The sequence below is a fragment of the Perca fluviatilis genome, chromosome 1 (assembly GCF_010015445.1).
Source record: "Perca fluviatilis chromosome 1, GENO_Pfluv_1.0, whole genome shotgun sequence".
In the NCBI taxonomy this organism is placed as follows: Eukaryota; Metazoa; Chordata; class Actinopteri; order Perciformes; family Percidae; genus Perca; species Perca fluviatilis.
Genome location: NC_053112.1, coordinates 41,027,744 through 41,047,780, shown reverse-complemented (window position 1 = coordinate 41,047,780; position 20,037 = coordinate 41,027,744). Strand labels below are relative to the sequence as shown.

The following is a 20,037-nucleotide window of genomic DNA, read 5'->3' as shown; positions in this document are numbered from 1 at the left end:
GCTCAGGTCACATCCAGTGCTGTAAGTGAGCGATGGAGTCATTAGTGTACAGTGAGTTTTGGCCCTACAGTCAAAATACATTTTGTTCAGGTTTATTAGAACAGCAGTGTCTGCCTTCTAACGAGCTTCAGAAGAGCTTCAGAAGGTATTGTTCTTTATAGGCTGTAGAGCTCAAACGGTGGCAGCTGCCCATGTGTGAATGTGAATTTGCGCATGTCTGCGGGCGTTTCTGTCTCTGTGTGTGTGTGTGTGTGTGTGTGTGTGTGTGTGTGTGTGTGTGTGTGTGTGTGTGTGTGTGTGTGTGTGTGTGTGTGTGTGTGTGTGTGTGTGTGTGTGTGTGTGTGTGTGTGTGTGTGTGTGTGTGTGTGTGTGTGTGTGCAGCCTGCAGCCTGCTCTCCAGCTGTTTCCTGTTAGCTATCACACTGCTCTCAAGGTTGCTGAGCTGTGTATGTGTGTCTGTGCGTTAAAAGTCACAGCCGCTGAGTCATTTTTATCACACTTTAACAACGTGTCTCTCCCACGAAGAAGGGATGTGGAAGCAGGAATCAAATAAGTAGAGAGAGGGGGGAGTGTTGAGATGGTAACTGTGTGTGTGTGTGTGCCTCAGAGCAAAGCTAAGGTCTGCATTAGACAGAATAGCCCCTTTCACACAGGCTTTTCAATGGCCTTTAAGCCTCCTCGCCGTCTGTGCGAAAGTTACGAAGACGGAATGGGGGACGGAGTTGTTTCTTCTTTAAGGCGACAGCAAAGGTAGTCTAAGAGCTGAAACAGAGCTGAACCGACGTCTGTGTGAAAGGGACAGCCGGCATGGCAAGCTACATACAGACTACAGTAGGGCTGGGTATCGATAGCATTTTTCCGATACGGTTACCGATACCAATACTGTGTCTTCGATACCGGTTCCTGATCGATGTAACGTAGAGTTTTTCCTGCGTGTCTCTACGACGTGTAACGTTAGACAGCCAATCCTAGACATTATTAGATCTTGGTAGAAGCTGCATACTTATTGGCTCACTGACGGCGATGAGATTTACTCCTTAGGTATTGAATGACGAGGCATTTCTCGATACTCGATACTTTAGAGGCACTTCGGTCGGTGCTTAAAAAGTATTGAATTCGGTACCCAGCCCTAGACTACGGTATGATGCATGAGTCGACTCAGGCATGTCAAAAAGTGACAAAGCAGCGTTCCGAGTAGCCAAAGTTATCTATTACTTACAGTTACATGAAACGTGCCATAGTCAACCTCCTCTTCCACTCGCTCTCTCCCTCTCTCAAACACTTGAGACACTTGAAACACTCTCTGTCCATCTTTTTACTGACAATTGTGCTCGTACAATGCATTAAGTTGGCGGTTTGTGGGTCCGGTCGGATTTACGTGGTTGATTAAAGGTGCGGAAAGGGCCAAACACACTAGACGCAGACACTGTTGTGTTACATGGCATGCCTCTTTTGCTCCTGGAATTCTGGGATGCTATGTGAAATCACACACTGGGGCGGCAATATGCTCCCTTTGCTGGGTTCTGTGTGGATAAACAAAGCCGGCTGAAGGACAGACCTTCATTGCGGCGCTATTGCGGAATCTCTGTGTGAAAGGGGCTAATGACTAAGAACTGACACATGAGCGTGCGTGTGTGTGTGTGTTCTTGCCTCACCAAGTGCCAAGTGTGAGAGTCACTGCTTGACTGTAAGTGAAGTGACTCACAGATGAGTTGATTGGATTAAAACAGGGTATATGATAACTCCTTAGTCAGTCTAAACCTGCTTTTGTGCATATTAGTGACTCTCTTTGTCTCCAAGAGAAGTATTTGTCGAGCTCTCCAGTTGAGGGTGTGTACGTTTGACTCGCACATGGGCCTGTGAGTGCTTGTCTTGCTTTTGCATATCCTCACTCCAAGAGGAAGTGGCTCTGTACCCTCAGGGCCTCAGAGCACTGGTGGTATAATATGCTCTCACTCACACACTCAGACACACACTCACACACACACACACACACACACACACACACACACACACACACACGCGCACACGCACGCATATAAGCACACACACACACACACACACACACACACACACACACACACACACACACACACGCACGCATATAAGCACACACTCTGGATCATACAGGAAATGCCATGAGTCACAAAGGAACTTAGTGTCTATGCAGTAGTATGGATTGTAGGCTAGAGGGACTGTTAAGCATGGTGAAATTGATTTGATACGAGTGCTATGGGTCACTAACCACAGCACTCATCCTCTCTCCCACTCTCTTTTTCTTCCATTTTTTTCCCTCCATTTTCCACCCCTCCCTGTGCAGAGTGAGGAAAGCCCCAGTCCAAAGCGCCAGAGGCTGTCCAGTCAGACTGTCTTGGAACAGTTAACCTCATCCGTACCCCCACCATCCACCCCATCTCCCCCCATCCGCCCCTGGGAGTCAGGACCCCCAAGTCGGAGACAACCTCACCCCCACACACACTACCACCAGGAGAGATGCCTTACTCCTGCTCGTCACAGACGCAGGTAAGTTAATTTCTTGATGTCTGCCACTTGGCTCCACTGTAAGTTAACTGAGCTTCCCAGATTTCAAACGGTCCCTCTCTTCCCACCTCTAGCCCGCCAGCAAGGCGTCAGCGCGGCCGTCTCTCCAGACCCACCCGTCACTTGCCTCCCCATCAACACCCCTCCACCCAAGCCCCCGCACCTCGCCTGTCGCCATCAGAGCACCAGGATGAAAACTACCACCACAACACCCATCCAGCAACACACCAGACATACCCCCCCCACACACCCAGCGCCTATGGTCAGCCTTTCCACAGCCGAGAAAAAAGACGGTGGCAGGTTTGGAGGAGCCCCGAGCTTTCCACCCGCCCACCTTGTCGCCACGACTACTGCACCCGGCTGCTCACCATCACCACCTTCACCATCATCATCAGCAACAGCATCATGCAACGCAACAGCAGCAAGGAGCCATGGTCCTGGACTTACATGAACAAGTTAGTCTGCAAATACTTTCAATTTACATGTGAGGTCAAGTGTGTGTGTCTGTCTGTGTGTGTCTGTGTTTTAACTGTGGTGCGTTTTCTCCCCAGCTGCAGCAAGCCAGTGTACCAGTCTCCTACACAGTGACCCCAGTCCCTCCACACAGTCTGGCAGCGCCTTTGTGTAACGGCCAGCACCTTCCCCCTACCTGTTCCTCACAACAACAAGTCCCTGCCTGCAGTGTGGTCTTCAGCACTGGACAGCACTACCACCCGGTGAGAAGAACACAGCAGTGTGCCGTTTTTGTGGGAGTGTGTGGGTTTGTTTGTTAATAACAAAAGTACACGTTGTGCTGTGCAGTCTCGGTTACAGCTTAACCAATTACAAATCAAAGTGCTCCAAAGGAAAGTGGAGAAAAAGTACGAAAAGACCTGCTGAACATTTGCCTGTTTAAAGGGTCTTGTTAATCTTCCAGGTCTTGGCTGCCATCTTGTGGCCTGACTTGTCACATTACAATCCCATCCGTGAGAAGAACATGCATTTAAAACGTTTCTCTTGTCTTTTTGTTTTTCCTATTCACCCTTTTTCCAGATGCTACAAGCATGTTCAATGCAACATTTGCCGGTGCCCTATGCCTTTCCCTCGCTGCTGTCCAGTGACCCTCAGTTCCTGCTTCCCCATCCACCCCACCTCTCTCACCACCCGCCCCACCTCCCCGCACCCACACAGTTTCTGCCTTTCCAGACGCAACAGCCACGATCGGTACGTTTTTAATGTTTTATGTTTTTATAGTTTATCTAGTATTTGTCTACAGCACTTTCCCATTCACGTGAATGAGAGTGTGTCCAAACTTTTGACTGATACTTTTTATGAACTCTCAATCAATCTGTGCTAAAAATAATGGTATGCATATGCATGGACTTTGGTATGCATAAAGGAAGCCATTAATATTTTTAAAGTTGTAGTAGTTTTATTTAGACTTAAAAAACAGTACCAGCTAATAAATAACCCCTAGTTGAATTAGCTTTTTTAGTCCTACAACAGAGGGGTGTCTTCTATCTATAAATAATAATATTATAATGAAATCTGATCTGCCATCCTGATTTAGCTAAAAATTCCTACAAAACTACTTGTTAACATCAGTGTTGGACCATGAAAGCTGTTCTCCATTTGTCATAATGGATAATGTAGTGTGTTTCTTGTCAGCCCTTACAGAGGATTGAAAATGAAGTTGAGCTTCTGGGAGAGCAGCTTTCAGTTGGTGGAGGCTTCAGCTACGCCCACCACCACCACCACCACCACCACCACCAGCCTCCCTCCGCCCTGCCGCCCTCCACACCACTCCAGTTCCTCTCGCACCATGACCCCCTGTCGCAGGAGCTCTTTACAGTGGTGCGTACATTCGTTACCCGTGACATCACCATCATTTGTTTGGATTACAATATATAATTATGGTAAAAAAAGAAAGGAAAGGGGGAGCCTTTACGCTGGGTGGAATAAATAGATTTTCCTTTCTTTGTCCCATCTTTCACAGCCCTATCCCCACTTTATGCCTCGCCGATTCACAAACAGGCGTTACCGCTCTCCGCAGGCTGTACCCCCATCACCCTACCACCCCAGCTTCCTGCCTTACTTCCTGTAAGTATTTTTCACTTTCTCAAGTTGATGTTGGAACTACACAGGTGAATTTGCAGTAGATTTTAGTATAATAATAATAATAATAATAATAATAATAATAATAATAATAATAATAATAAATTGAATTTATATAGCGCTTTTCACAAACTCAAAGTCGCTTAATGCCTCGAGTAGGCCCCATGCAGTGTACTAAATTTTGTGCACCTTGTCTTCAACCACATACAGCTCGATGCTTCCCGTTCCCCCAAATGTGGCCCCCACTATAAATCTAGAGCTGGATGTGGACGACGGAGAGGTGGAGAACTATGAGGTAGGACAAACTACTGCTTAACGTTCAGTCAATAATAATGTTAACACATAATACATGTTAGGATTTCGTTTAGGTTTTTTTTAAGCAACTTGTTTTGTCAGCCCTAATACATCTATATTATGAAATCCACTCGCTCCCTGTCAGTTTCCACATAATGTTAACAGTTCATTAATGAAGCCATTTTTTCCTCCTACTCTTTAAAGACTTGACCTGAACTGGAGACATTGTCCTCTAAACTGTTCCTTTCTGTGTGAAACCTTCAGGCCCTGTTGAACCTTGCAGAACGTCTAGGAGAGGCCAAGCCCCGCGGTCTAACTAAGGCAGATATAGAACAGCTTCCATCATACAGGTTCAACTCCAACAACCATCAATCTGAGCAAACACTGTGAGTACCTTTCTGCCTTTTTGAAAAAAATCTGTGTGGAGAGGAATGTTTTCTGTGTTTGGCTGTAGGTCTGAGGAGGTATGATTTTTCTTCAACGTGCTGTTTTAAATGGTACCAACCTTGCTTTGTCTTACAGGTGTGTGGTATGCATGTGTGACTTCGAGTCTCGCCAGCTCCTAAGGGTCTTGCCCTGTAATCATGAGTTCCACGCCAAGTGTGTAGACAAGTGGCTTAAGGTGAGTAAAGACGTGTCGCTATTTGAATAACTGTAAATGTCTAAACTCTTTTCCATTTCGCTCTTAAAGCAATCCAATGAGTGGATAGAATGCAACAAAAATAACCCGCCATAATTTGAAGTAGAGTGAGACCTCTTCCTGCAGCTCTCCCTCCCCCATCTCTGTCACACGGGCAATGCATGTGCAGAACAGCCAATAGGATCTCGCTCTCGCTCTCTCGCTCTCTCGCTCTCGCGCTCTCTCGCTCTCTCGCTCTCTCGCTCTCTGGCTCTCTCGCTCTCGCTCTCTGAAATGATCTGTGATTGACCAAAGAACTCCCAGCCATATTATCTAAAACCTGAAGACAGAGCCAAGGGAAGGTGCAGACTATTTGAATTACAATATGCTGAAAGATTATTATAGAATGTTTGCCCAACACCGCCGAAAATAAAGTGCAACCGCAGCTTTAAAGCCTGGTCACACCAGGTGGCACAGCGAAATTCATCCATGCATCTTGGCAAAATAGACCAGAACTACTGTAGATAATAGCTTGTTTCTATCTATATTATCTCAGTACTGGCCTGTTTTATATTTTACTGTTTTTTTTAAATGCCTTCAATAAGTAGACAGTTTAAACACTTTTTCTTTCTTTTTTTTTAGCTGTGGTGTTCCTATCTATTATGTATTGATCGGAGAAGGTATATTTTCTATCCATTTAACCCTTATCTCTTTATTTTTCCTTCCTTCCAGGCTAACCGGACCTGTCCTATCTGTCGAGCCGATGCTTCTGAGGTCCAGCGTGATTCTGAGTGACCTCATATCAACACCCAACATCTGCAATCCCTGACTCCCTTTTGGATGCATCAACCAATCAGTGAACTTCTCTCCTTCAATTATACACCTCTGCTCAGACATTCTGCCTCTTTATACCCCAGGACACTGAACAGTAATTCTCACCTGGGATCAGCAACTTTCTACTGACTCATGCTGACTTTATTGCTGGACTTCCTCTGCCTTCTGTTTTGGACTATTGCGCCCCTACTACTCTGCCTTCTGCTGTACCAACAAACATTTAGGGAAATTGGCTGTCCAAAGATTTTGACTATTTCATTGTTATTATTCGAGTTATAATTAAGCATCGACATCTTGGCTAGCAGAAGTTGTTGTTTCTACTAGAGTTTCTACTAGATTATAATTGCAGTTGAACAGTATCAATCAATTTTAATTTCTGTGTGTGTATTCTTGCATTCCTCGGCATGAGAGCAGTCTGTATGGGGTGAAACAAAGTTACTGTACACTGTGTCAATAAGTGAGCTACGTTGGAACAGTGAACAATTAACCTTATTTTCCTTTAGGTAGGGGTGTGTGTGTGTGTGTGTGTGTGTGTGTGTGTGTGTGTGTGTGTGTGTGTGTGTGTGTGTGTGTGTGTGTGTGTGTGTGTGTGTGTGTGTGTGTGTGTGTGTGTGTGTGTGTGTGTGTGTGTGTGTGTTTCTTCTCCTGTGGTATTTCTACAGTTCATGTAGTACAGTGCATTGACTTCCTTAATCTGATTTCTTTTCACTCCACTTCAGATAGATTTAGACTCACTGGAAGCCGAGGTTAACGTCAGACCTTTTTATAGCCAAGATTTGTTCAAAGTTAAAAATTGAAGTGTAGGTCCAAGAACGTCTTTCAGGGAAGTTGACGATGCTTTTGTGTCATGTTCCTTTCTTTTCTAAGCCACACATCATTAAGATGCTCTACAACTTTATCTCCATCTCGGCCATCTGCATTAGTTTATAATAAGTAAAGGCTGAACACTTTTTATCTTACCTAAAGGAAACTGATCAGGACCATTTATCCCATTCCACTAGCTCTCCCCTTAAGGCACATTGAATACATTGGATCCCACAGAGCTGACAAGGTGGATGAAAACATTAATTCAAAATGTCACCAAAACATTCATACATGCTCAATTTACTAGCTTTCTTAGAGGAATGAGGCCTTTGAAATCTGCATCTATATCGGTTTTGGTTACCAAGCAGCTTTCTGTCAGTGCTAGATATAGGTGCAATGACTTCTCCACCATTAAAGGTCCCATGACATGGTGCTCTTTGGATGCTTTTATATAGGCCTTAGTGGTCCCCCAATACTGTATCTGAAGTCTCTTTTATATAGACCTTAGTGGTCCCCTAATACTGTATCTGAAGTCTCTTTTATATAGACCTTAGTGGTCCCCTAATACTGTATCAGAAGTCTCTTTCCCGAAATTCAGCCTTGGTGCAGAATTACAGCCACTAGAGCCAGTCCCACAATGAGCTTTCTTTAGTATGTGCCATTTCTGTGTCTGTAGCTTTAAATGCTATTGAGGAGGGGGGGGCAAGGTGGAGGGTGGGGGTGTGGCCTTGACCAATTGCCACTTTGCTCATTTGAAAGCCATGTCTCTTTCTCATAGGTGGTGTCAGTACACGATCCGTTCTGCCTGCACGATCCGTTCTGCGCATGCGCAAGATAATACTGTTTTACCGAGGATACGACCTGCAGGATCAGTTCCACGCTAGCCTATGGCTAGCCTCCACCGGGAAGCTAACGTTAGTTTAGCTAACCGCTAGCTGACAGCTAGATTCAGTCTAAAATAACGTTAAGTCAAACTTAATGGGAGAAGCAGGCTACGGCTAAATTAAGACTTTACAGTAATAACAATAAAGACAAGTATTGAGTGATTGTATTTTAAATGAGCACAAGTAGAACTGACGTAACACCTGTTATATTTGTTAATGTTTATTTTCAAGTTTTATTTTGAGGGTCTTTTAAAGTTTACATGCTGTCTCAGCTAGCGGTTAGCCGAATTAGCTGTTAGCTAAACTAACGTTAGCTTGGCTGTCGACCGGAAGCGTGGAACAGATTGTGCAGTGTCGTAAATCCTCGTACAACAGCGCATGCGCGAACATTTTGCGCATGTGCAGAACGGATCGTGTACCAACAGGTGGGCCAAATTCTCTGGGCAGAGAAAGGGGAGGTAACCTTGCTCCTTATGACCTCATAAGGAGAAGATTCCAGATCGGCCCATCTGAGCTTTCATTTTCTCAAAGGCAGAGCAGGATACCCAGGGCTCGGTTTACACCTATCACCATTTCTAGCCACTGGGGGACCATAGGCAGGCTGGGGGAATGCATATTAAGGTTAAAAACATCAAAGTGAAATTTTCATGCCATGGGACCTTTAACAGGGAAAAACGTTTGAAGAGACTTCTAAGGTCACAGCTAAATCTATTGTCTGACCAGACGGTGGATGTGACACTTCAGCACTTTAAGACCTACACACATTTCATTCTGAACAATCCACTGATCAGTTTTCCCAGAGTCTGTGTGTATGGGAATATTCAAATGCATTAAAGACATGTATGTTCTCCACATCGACTTCCAGCATCTACAATATCCCAATATGTTGATTCCTTTATATTCTTCTTGCACCACATCTGTTTATTTCCAGAGGTTTCGGGGCTCAGTTTATTTTTTTTTAATGATATGTTATCTCTGTAAGGTCTATGTCAGCATGTGATAATGTTACTCAGAGATGTTCACCTCATGCACAGAGCAGGCTTTCTAATGTAATTATAGCTATTTTGTTTCAAGATGATGAATTAACACAGGCCTTATAGAGACAAAAGTTTGGTTTGGAAAGTTCAGCCAGGCATCGGCAAAAGTCTTGCATCTGAGATGCCTTTTCTAAAAATTCATTTTCTGCAGGTATAACTTGTACCTATATCCAGTCGCCACATCAGACAAATACATTTGCTCAAACCTGAGTTTTGTTTTCCAGAAAATGCAAAGCAACCAGCAGTGTATCGGTGGAGATCCAGGAAGAACCCACTTTTAGAATCCTCTCCTTTAGCGTGTTAGATTATGTTGGAGGCTCATCTTTTTTCTTTGGGGTCAAAGGTCACATTTGTGACAGTATGCATCCATGTTGTGTCTTGGGATTGTTTTATGTTGGACACTTTTTGTTGTTGGTACAATAGCAATTACCTCAGTCCCACTATTTATGTCTTTTCAGAAAATGGCGCGACCAGTATATGAGTGCTTATGAATTAATTTTGCTAATCTTTTCCATGCAAGCTGTTGGGTTGTTTTGAATAGTTTTCCTTTAAACTTTATGAAACTATCATTAAAATGGCATCGTAGTAGTTTCATTATGTATTATATCTGTAACCAAAATCGTTTGAAGGCCTGTTATGATGATAATGACATTTTTAACAAACATTTGTACATTTTGTATGAGAGTTATTACTAGTAATACTTTATTAAGTAGTGCAATGGTTTTTTTAATCCCTTACCCTGTCTTTTGGATTTCAAAAGCTGGTTCAATAATAAATGTATAACATCCTCTTCTAAAACATTGTGTTTACCAGTTTATTCTTTTCTCAACCCCTTCTTTCCTGTATTCCAGCTTTTGAACATTACATCATTTCCCACTGAGGCACACGACAGATAAGTGATGTTTTTGGGACAGTCCACTTGGTGGCAGTGTAGTTCTGTTATGATGCAAATGGAGCGGCACCAGTTCACATGACTTCTGACCCCAGTGACATTTATATTTACCATCATTTGTTAATTTTCTTCTTGCTTTGTTAAGTAAGTGCTAACACTTGTTTATTATACTTGCATAGTTGAAATGTATTTGTGTTAGATTTTAATGCAATACAAGTTATTAAAATGCTCCGAGGAAGACAGAGGGCCCTAATGCTAGATCATGCTCATCGAGCTACAAGTGGACAGACACTAGGGACGGGATGTTCTCAAGCTATCAAACTGATACAGTCACTAGAAGGTTTTTTTTTTTTTCATTTCATTTTTTACTTTTGTGGACATTTCTCACCAAACAATCCAACTGTCTGTTCAAGAGAAAAGCCAAACGATGCATTAATAACATTGCCTTAGTGCCTGTTCTGTGACTTTATATTGAGAAAGTAGTGTAATCCCTGCAAACACGTCCAGTTGGGGCCCACATGGGCCTCACTTGGGCTGGTTGGGCTTCGGCTGGGCATGGGCTCAGAGTGGGCTTTGATGTTGGGCCCCACATGGGCAGTAGATGGGCTAAACTAAGTGGGCTCCAGTTGGGCTTCAATCCTAAAATATTCAAAATTGATTATGTATTAACGGATGCTATTTTTTACAATAGCCACTGGGCTAGGTCCACTTGATTTTTTTTTTTTTTTTTAAAGTCGACTTTTTATACAAATTTTATTAGGCTATTAAGCTATCTAGAAGGGTAGCCATAGCAATTTAATAGTGGTCTTAAACACTATACGACTTCAACCATAGACAGTATATAAATGCTTTCAACAGACAAGTTTGCTTATGGTTTCCCCACAAAATGTTCAAACCCTAAAGTAAGAAGTGCGCACACTGCACGGCGCAGCGCACATCTGGAAAGCTCCGCCCCCATCACCGAGCAAAAGAAAGAAGTCTGCCCAGCAACTACTTTGCCGCCTTTGAGTAGCTGGTACTGTCTGCTGTCCGATAAGGATCCTCACAAGCTTAAGACTGTGTCGTGTGGACAAAAGGCAGGTAAGAAGATGCCTCTAAAGTCTAAACGGGATGATTTTATTTATTTTTACCACATGATGTTAACCAAAAGTTTTTTTGGAGAGTATTAGCTAGCTAGTTAAGAGGACAGGAACTAGTTAGCTAAGCTAACTTTTAGTGAATGTAAACCAGTGAGGTAGCTAGCTAGCTGCGTAGCTAGCTTTGGTAATTAAAACTGGTTAAAGCATGGCGTTGAACAGACGAGTTTCATTTATTATGTCAATATCAAGCATATTTTGAGTGGTTGACTTTAAAATATTGTTTAGAAGGATTTGGTTGGGAACTTGTTAGTGTGGCGAGTGGGACTTTTTGGTGTGGACCGCCCAGACACCGGCAACGCCACCCGGGGAATTTCACCCCGAGAATAGGATTTGACTAGCTCGATAGTTAAACCACCAAAATACAGAAGAACCCAGGTTCGACTTATGCACGAAGCCAGAGACGTAGTTCCGTTAAAGACAAGAATTTTATTTATACAATTACTAAAAACATCAAGTATAAAATACCATTTAAAATGCCATACACACTGAAATAGAGGAGAGGAGTGCTGAGGCCTTACCAGTGGAGGGACAGGGTCAAGGGGTGTGGGATCTCAGGATCGGCCCAATCACACGTACACACACACACAATCACACACACACACACGATAGTGAAAAACTCAAAATAAACAAAAAAGGGGGAAAACACAGACCACAGGAGGGAGACACCACCACCGGGGACACCGACACCACCACCTTCGGCACTCAGCAACTGTGGGAGAAAGAACATTCAGTGGGGGGGGGGAATAAATCAGTAAATGAAAAACAACTTCAATCTAAGGCAAATCTAGGCAGCAAAGGTGCCTTAATAGCTGCCTAGAGCCTAACAAAAATAACCAAAGATTAACAACAAATAAATCACAAAGGTTTCAACAGAAATGAAAGTCTTTATCACAACTTAAACAAAAAAATAGAAATGAACCAAAAATCACTTAATCATAATTTAACAAATAAACCCATAAACATAGACCCCAATCTCCACACACATTAATAAGAATGGGCAAGCCAAAGAAAGGCAAAGCTATCGTCCGTGTCACAATCACTCAAATACAGCCCTGTAGGACACCCAGTTGGGCAACAGATCCTGGCGCTGAAAGGCACACGAAGGCGTTCAAAGCCTGGAGTGAGCTCATGTACAGCCCGTAGAAACAGAAGTCGGTTGAGACAAAACAGCAGCGTGGCAGGGAACGTAGGCCTAGTGCAGATACCAGCGCAAGCGAAGCAGTTTACAACCCTGGCGTACACAAACAAACCAAATTCAGTAACAGTTTATGGTTAAACAAAATAGACACGCGATGCCAACTGGTATACATACATACCCGTCAGGGAGCTTGGCACCAATACACCACCAATAGTGCCGATAGTACATCTACACGGAGCCTACAGTAGAACGGCCGATTACTTAAACACTCAGTCAGGAGAATATCCAAGACGAGAAAAGATTTGACCGACCTACCAGCAGCAAAAGTTGACCCGGATTCCGTTACAGGAAGGATCGGGTTTGGGACAGGGAGACACTACAAAAAGACAATGCACGCTATAATGCCCATCCTAACACAAACCAGGCCTATAGGTAACAAACAAATCAGCAACACTGCATTACCTGTCGAATTACCGTGACTGCGCCGCGGCAGAGCGGAAATGTGGCTCCAGCAACAAAGAGTAAAAAGTGTCAAGAGGGCAAACCCCCTTCCTATGTTCAGTCCCTCCAGAAAAACGCGATTATGCGATCGCATAATTCAATGCATAATCAGCCAAAGTCTGCATATTTATGTATCTTTTATTTCCCTCTGTAATAATATAATATGAAAGTAAAAATAAAAGTCTACTATTACTTTTATTTTTACTTTCATATTATATTATTTGTATATATTTTTGTATCTTATTTGTTTACGTATTGCGATGACAGAATATCTGTAAACTATTTTTTGAAATAAAGTATAAAAAAAGGGGGAATCCCAACAACCTTTTTCATCAAACCGCAGTTTTTGAGAATTTTCTTAAGAAAACGTGCCGCATAATCAAGGATTTTTGCCCGCAACAATCACAAAAAAACTGGAAGGACTGTATATAGCATGCAGTTACTTCCTGATTGGTCCAGAGAGAGTAAGTGTGATTGAAAACATAGCGACCAATCAACCTGCTACATTAGCAAGGCAGTCGAACAGGCATAGTTGGCAAGCTGTTTAAAAAAAGCTGTAAAATTCCCATTTCACGGCTTTTACCAGTTGGTGGCATTTTAATGGTTGCACTTGTTGCATTTACAGTTAAAGCAAAAACACTGATGAAAGTCCATGTGAATGTCAGAAAAGTTTTAGCGGCTAGGGTTTCTATCCATTAATGTTCTCATTTCCACGGGGCTGAAGCGCTGAGGCTAGCATTTTGTCTCCGTGTGCCGTTTATCTATTGTGTGCTTGTTTCTTGTCTGTTGCCTTCCCTCCGGTTTTCGCAAACGTGCCAACTGCTGTATCATTGTTTGGGAGAGAATGGACTTAGATCAGCGGTCGGTGAATTAGGTGATTTTCGTCTCAAGTCATTAGTTCTTTCGTAATAGGCTAGCTAGGTTACTTGCACGAGAGAAAATTAGACTAGGAAGTGAGTGCAGCGCGCACCCCACAGAAGGAGAGAGATGGTAGGCTAACGTTACATCTCAACATTCTAAAAAATATGCCTTCCTTTACGTCTTTTCCAGAAACAAATGGGATTTTAGCTGTGATGATATTATTAGTTCTTGTTGTAATAGCATACATAGGCCTGGGTGTTATTTTTACTAATTACTTGGTTGTCAAAACAATGATGTGATATTATTTATTTTTTGCTGTTGTTGTATTGGGTCTAGGAATGAGTGGGCTGGTAGGTCCATTCTGGAGAAGGGGTGCCGTGCTAGTACAAAGCATTAGCCCTTAACAGAGACCAATGCTCTCTTTCAAATAGTGTACTGATCACATTGAAGGCTACTAGAACAGCTTGTAAAATCAGCCACATTAATACCAGCTTCAACAAACTATTATTTGCAATTGTACTCTAGAGTTTGTCATTCCCGAATCCCCTGTAATCATAGCTAAAAACTACTTTAGAAATAATGGAGTGTTCAGAAAGAACTTAAAGGAGGAAAATATCAGGGAAAGTGGAGGAACATTAACCTGACTCCGCCAGATGGATTGCTCGGCATATCCATCTGGGAACTTTCCGTTGGAAAACTTTTGGGAAGGGGCGAAAATACTGGTTGGCTGATTGGATAAACCATCTGTCTATCACCACCTATGTTGGTGATAGATGGGCCAACTCAACCAATCAGATCAAACTCTTGCCGAAACCAGTCGGGAGAAGAGCAAAAACATCTTTTCCTCCGAGAAAAGCCTCCAGTGCCGTTTTTTGCTCTTCTTTCAATGAAGGAATACTTTCTAATTCGGATAAAACTTGCACGATAGCTACGCTCATCTCATCTGTGGAAGCTGCCATGTTGTTTAGACTAACGGTACAGATAGATAGATAGACATTTATTGATCCTTTCGGAAATTTATCTTGCACCATACAGCTCATCAAATAGACAGACAACAGACCATAACCAACAGACAACAAAGGGACCACCAACCCCTCCTTCCTCTCCACACAACCCTAATACACAATCCCAAATATCTCCACTTGTCCGTGCGACACTTCTGTCGCGCCGCGCTCCACTCTATTCCTATGGGTGACGTCAAGCAACTTCAACGCTCCTGCAAAGCATTCCGGGAAGGCGGCGCTACATTGGAAAAAATGCTGCTCGTCAAAAAGCTGGCCGATGTCCCGTGTCGCAAAAGTGGATCTGTACCGTAACAGTCGCTTCTCGTTGCGTCACACCTAAACCCGCCTCAAAACCAACGCTGATTGGTCGGTCGTTTGGCGATCAGTCTGGCGATCAGTCTGGCATCTCAAGATGCCAGACTGATCTGCGAGTGGAAAACTGGAGCTTGCGAGATCAGGATTTGCATGGAGATGAATGTTCTGACTTGGAAGATGATAATGATGATGATTCACGTGGGCTGCAGTAGGGCTGCACGATTATGGCCAAAATGATAATCACGATTTTGTGTTGATGTTAATCACACAAAAAAAGTATTGTCAAATACAGTATAGGCTAATTATAACTGCTTTCACATCCATATTGTGCTACATTCCCCCTCTGTTGAAGGATACTATGCAGGAGTCTTTCCAGCTGTTGTGCGACTGCTTTCCACACATGCGCCATGAAAAGATACAGGCAATGCAATTTTCTGTTTACGTTAACGGTGCATGTTAAAATCCGATGAGCCCGGCGTCTACCGGACGAAATAGCAACACGGATTACGGTGCCACATACATGTCTGCGTTGCGCTCTGATGCTCCAAAACAGACGTTAGAGGCAACAGAAACATGGCTGCATGTCACGCTAGTAAACACTAATAACACGTTACACAGCAGGTAACGTAAGCCTACCGTTAGCTACAGTAAACACTAATAACACGTTACACAGCAGGTAACGTTAGCCTACCATTAGCTACAGTAAACACTAATAACACGTTACACAGCAGGTAACGTTAGCCTACCGTTAGCTACAGTAAACCCTAATAACACGTTACACAGCAGGTAACGTTAGCCTACCATTAGCTACAGTAGGAACTGGATTAAACACGGCTAAAATGCTGACCGCTAAATGGTAAACCTCGTGACCGACTTATGACCGACTGCTATCTGTTGTCCTCACGTTACTCTCTGTCTTCCTGTCTACATCTAAGCTGAGCTGTGCGGTGCAGGGAACAACTCTGATTGGCTCATGGAGGCACGTGATCAGACAGTGGTTTACGGAGCTTTGGGGGAAAAAAACTTTAATACGGAGCAGTCTATGAACTGAATGACATATCTTAAATATCGCTCGATCACATGACTTTGATCGTGGGAAGCCAAAATCGTGATTGTGATTAAAATTTGATTGTGTCCAGAATTCAACATACCACAAACAGCGCTGTCTGCACTTCTTAAAATCCTAAGCAGGAAGGGCCTTGATATCCCAATAGGATATGGAGAAAATCAAATATCACAATATTTTTGACCAGATACCTCGATATCGATACCCCAACCATATTGTAGTGTTGACATCAGTAATGTGGATATAATGACTAAGTGGGTAAAGGCAAATAACAGGACAGTTACAGCAGTCTGGTAAGTTCAGAAAATGACATCACTTTAAAACCAGGAAAAGACACCACTTATGCCATATTACGATATCCAAAATCTAAGACGATATCTAGTCTCATATCACTATATCGATATAATATCGATATATTGCCCAGCTCTATATCCCAATGGATGCCAGAACTCTTATGTCCACTGACAGATCTTGCAATGTGACAAATATGGCTTAGCAATCAAACAATCATAGATGGCTACAACGTCTGCCAGATCCGGATCCCTTGGCGTTATGCCCTAAACCGTTTAAATCTGAGCATGCGCAACTCACATCTGCACTCGACTCACATCGGGTAGTGACAGATGCATCAACCAATCAGTGAACTTCTCTCCTTCAATTATACACCTCTCAGTATGGATTGTAGGCTAGAGGGACTGTTAAGCATGGTGAAATTGATTTGATACGAGTGCTATGGGTCACTAACCACAGCACTCATCCTCTCTCCCACTCTCTTTTTCTTCCATTTTTTTCCCTCCATTTTCCACCCCTCCCTGTGCAGAGTGAGGAAAGCCCCAGTCCAAAGCGCCAGAGGCTGTCCAGTCAGTCTGTCTTGGAACAGTTAACCTCATCCGTACCCCCACCATCCACCCCATCTCCCCCCATCCGCCCCTGGGAGTCAGGACCCCCAAGTCGGAGACAACCTCACCCCCACACACACTACCACCAGGAGAGATGCCTTACTCCTGCTCGTCACAGACGCAGGTAAGTTGATTTCTTGATGTCTGCCACTTGGCTCCACTGTAAGTTAACTGAGCTTCCCAGATTTCAAACGGTCCCTCTCTTCCCACCTCTAGCCCGCCAGCAAGGCGTCAGCGCGGCCGTCTCTCCAGACCCACCCGTCACTTGCCTCCCCATCAACACCCCTGCACCCAAGCCCCCGCACCTCGCCTGTCGCCATCAGAGCACCAGGATGAAAACTACCACCACAACACCCATCCAGCAACACACCAGACATACCCCCCCCACACACCCAGCGCCTATGGTCAGCCTTCCACAGCCGGAGGAGCGGTGGCAGGTTTGGAGGAGCCCCGAGCTTTCCACCCGCCCACCTTGTCGCCACGACTACTGCACCCGGCTGCTCACCATCACCACCTTCACCATCATCATCAGCAACAGCATCATGCAACGCAACAGCAGCAAGGAGCCATGGTCCTGGACTTACATGAACAAGTTAGTCTGCAAATACTTTCAATTTACATGTGAGGTCAATTGTCTCAACTGAAGCCACATGTGCAAAACTCAAACTACAGTCACCTGAACTAAACAGTTCACATCACCTGCAAAACTCATTCAAAGCAACACAACTCTTAACACACGTCTCAAAACAGGCTCAGTGCAGCCAAACACTATGCACAGGCCTCACTGAGAAAACACACACTGTCAGTCAGAACACACTGAGGGTAAAAACACTAGCATCAAACACCAATACACAAATTACAAACTTTTTCATCTTCACAGTTTGAATAATTTGAGTGACTTGACACTACTCAATAGTTTATTTAAGGAAAAAATATAGATTGTATAACATACCAATTTTTACATAAGGTAAACAAGAAGGAATGAAAATCAGAAGTTTTCTTCAATATAGTATTTTTTCTCTAGTAATTTATGGAATTACTGGGGAAAAAAACTAAAGGTACATACGTAACGGTACCAAAGAATAGTGTGACTAATCCTGCCTCTCTCCAGCATCATGTGGCAAGTTTTCTTCATCACATTGGATATCTGCATCATCTCTAAATAAAAATGAATGTGGTGTTTCCATTGCTTTCACCTCCATTACTTTCTGAAAAACAGTAAGAACGCAGTTTTACTATTGTAAAGATATAGTGTTTTTCACTTTTTTTATAGCTGTGTACATAACCTCAGACATCTTACCTGGACATATTGGTATCTTTGCTCTTTTACATGTTTCTCTCAAATGGTACAGTGTATAATTGTTTTATTCTTATTTGGTGTTTGTATACAAAAGGCTTTCTGGGCTTTCTCTGTATAAATACCATATATATATTCACTAACTAGTCTAAAACAAGACACCTAATTAGGCTTTCAGCTAAAATTGCAATCAGCAGTGTTTGATAGGCACCAGACTGAAATCTATTCTGTTTTGAATGTGTGGTTAACAGTTTTGACAGCAGTGTGTTAGCATTTGAAGAAAGTGCTGTAAATCTACAATGTTGTGCATGTTGTGGTTAAAGTCATGGGATAAGTGTGTAGAGTTTTGAAAACTGTGTTCAAGTAATGAAAAACGAACTAGAGTTTGGTCCACATGAACTGCTGCTGTGCAGACTGGAGTTAGAGTTTTGCACTTGTGACTCCAGTTGTGCCCACTGTCGTTTAGCAATCGAAAAAAAACCTGTAAAGGGTCTTGTTAATCTTCCAGGTCTTGGCTGCCATCTTGTGGCCTGACTTGTCACATTACAATCCCAACCGTGAGAAGAACATGCATTTAAAACGTTTCTCTTTTTTTCTTGTTTTTCCTATTCACCCTTTTTCCAGATGCTACAAGCATGTTCAATGCAACATTTGCCGGTGCCCTATGCCTTTCCCTCGCTGCTGTCCAGTGACCCTCAGTTCCTGCTTCCCCATCCAGCCCACCTCTCTCACCACCCGCCCCACCTCCCCGCACGCAAGAATAGAAATTAAAATTGACTGAAACTGTTCAACTGCAATTAAAAATGACTCTAATGGAAACAACAACTTCTGCTAGCCAGTCAATGCTTAATTATAACCCGAATAATAACAATGAAATAGTCAAAATCTTTGGACAGCCAATTTTCCTAAATGTTTGTTGGTACCGCTATACAGGCGTCTTTTCAAACTCTTTCATTCTGTCCAGGGCTCATAATGACTTTAAAACACACACACACACACAACACACACACAAACACACAACCACATACACACACATATATATATATATATATATGTATATATATATGTATATGTGTGTATATATGTATATATGTATATGTGTGTGTGTGTGTGTGTGTATGTGTGTGTAAAGCTGGTTCAATAATAAATGTATAACATCCTCTTCTAAAACATTGTGTTTACCAGTTATTCTTTTCTCAACCCCTTCTTTCCTGTATTCCAGCTTTTGAACATTACATCATTTCCCACTGAGGCACAATGACAGATTTGTTTTTTTTTTGGGGCAGTCCATTTTTTGTGCATAAGTGTTTTTTTAGTTCTGTTATGATGCAAATGGAGCGGCACCAGTTCACATGACTTCTGACCCCAGCGACATTTATATTTACCATCATTTGTTAATTTTCTTCTTGCTTTGTTAAGTAAGTGCTAACACTTGTTTATTATACTTGCATAGTTGAAATGTATTTGTGTTAGATTTTAATGCAACATAAGTGATTAAAATGCTCCGAGGAAGGCAGAGGGCCCTAATGCTAGATCATGCTCATCGAGCTACAAGTGGACAGACACTAGGGACGGGATGTTCTCAAGCTATCAAACTGTGAAAAGATTCTTTGTTATAGATATATATATATATATATATATATATATATATATATATATATATATATAGTCAGTAGAAGGTTTTTATTTATTTTTTTATACTTTGTGGACATTTCTCACCAAACAATCCAACTGTCTGTTCAAGAGAAAAGCCAAAACGATACATTAATAATGCCTGAGTGCCTGTGTTGTGGTGTGACTTTACATGAAGAAAGTAGT

The 20,037-nt window shown here is 42.8% G+C and overlaps 2 protein-coding genes across 2 annotated transcripts in view; both read left to right on the top strand.

The window, feature by feature from the left end:
- LOC120558137 (E3 ubiquitin-protein ligase RNF38-like) overlaps positions 1-6,749 on the top strand; it is a 24,536-nt gene extending 17,787 nt beyond the window's left edge. Inside the window, 11 exon segments of the mRNA XM_039799055.1 lie at positions 2,321-2,523; positions 2,616-2,811; positions 2,814-2,996; positions 3,093-3,257; positions 3,574-3,744; positions 4,189-4,374; positions 4,517-4,620; positions 4,846-4,930; positions 5,194-5,315; positions 5,452-5,551; positions 6,281-6,749. Of these exon segments, the coding sequence (XP_039654989.1) occupies positions 2,321-2,523; positions 2,616-2,811; positions 2,814-2,996; positions 3,093-3,257; positions 3,574-3,744; positions 4,189-4,374; positions 4,517-4,620; positions 4,846-4,930; positions 5,194-5,315; positions 5,452-5,551; positions 6,281-6,343 (1,578 nt within the window). The 3' untranslated portion in view covers positions 6,344-6,749.
- A 4,095-nt stretch (positions 6,750-10,844) lies between these two features.
- LOC120559726 (E3 ubiquitin-protein ligase RNF38-like) lies at positions 10,845-19,044 on the top strand. The gene is made up of 4 exons (XM_039801736.1): positions 10,845-11,075; positions 16,844-17,046; positions 17,139-17,514; positions 18,844-19,044. The coding sequence occupies exons 1-4, from the start codon at positions 10,845-10,847 to the stop codon at positions 18,988-18,990; spliced, it is 957 nt and encodes a 318-aa protein (XP_039657670.1). The 3' UTR covers positions 18,991-19,044.
- The last annotated feature ends 993 nt before the right edge of the window (positions 19,045-20,037 follow it).

Bases quoted from the DNA above. Each gene is read 5' to 3' on its own strand.
- LOC120559726 (XM_039801736.1), top strand. From the start codon at position 10,845: ATGCTTTCAACAGACAAGTTTGCTTATGGTTTCCCCACAAAATGTTCA. The intron at 17,047-17,138 runs GTAAGTTGATTT...TCCCACCTCTAG, and splicing joins CCTGCTCGTCACAGACGCAG to CCCGCCAGCAAGGCGTCAGC. The intron at 17,515-18,843 runs GTTAGTCTGCAA...CCCTTTTTCCAG, and splicing joins TCCTGGACTTACATGAACAA to ATGCTACAAGCATGTTCAAT.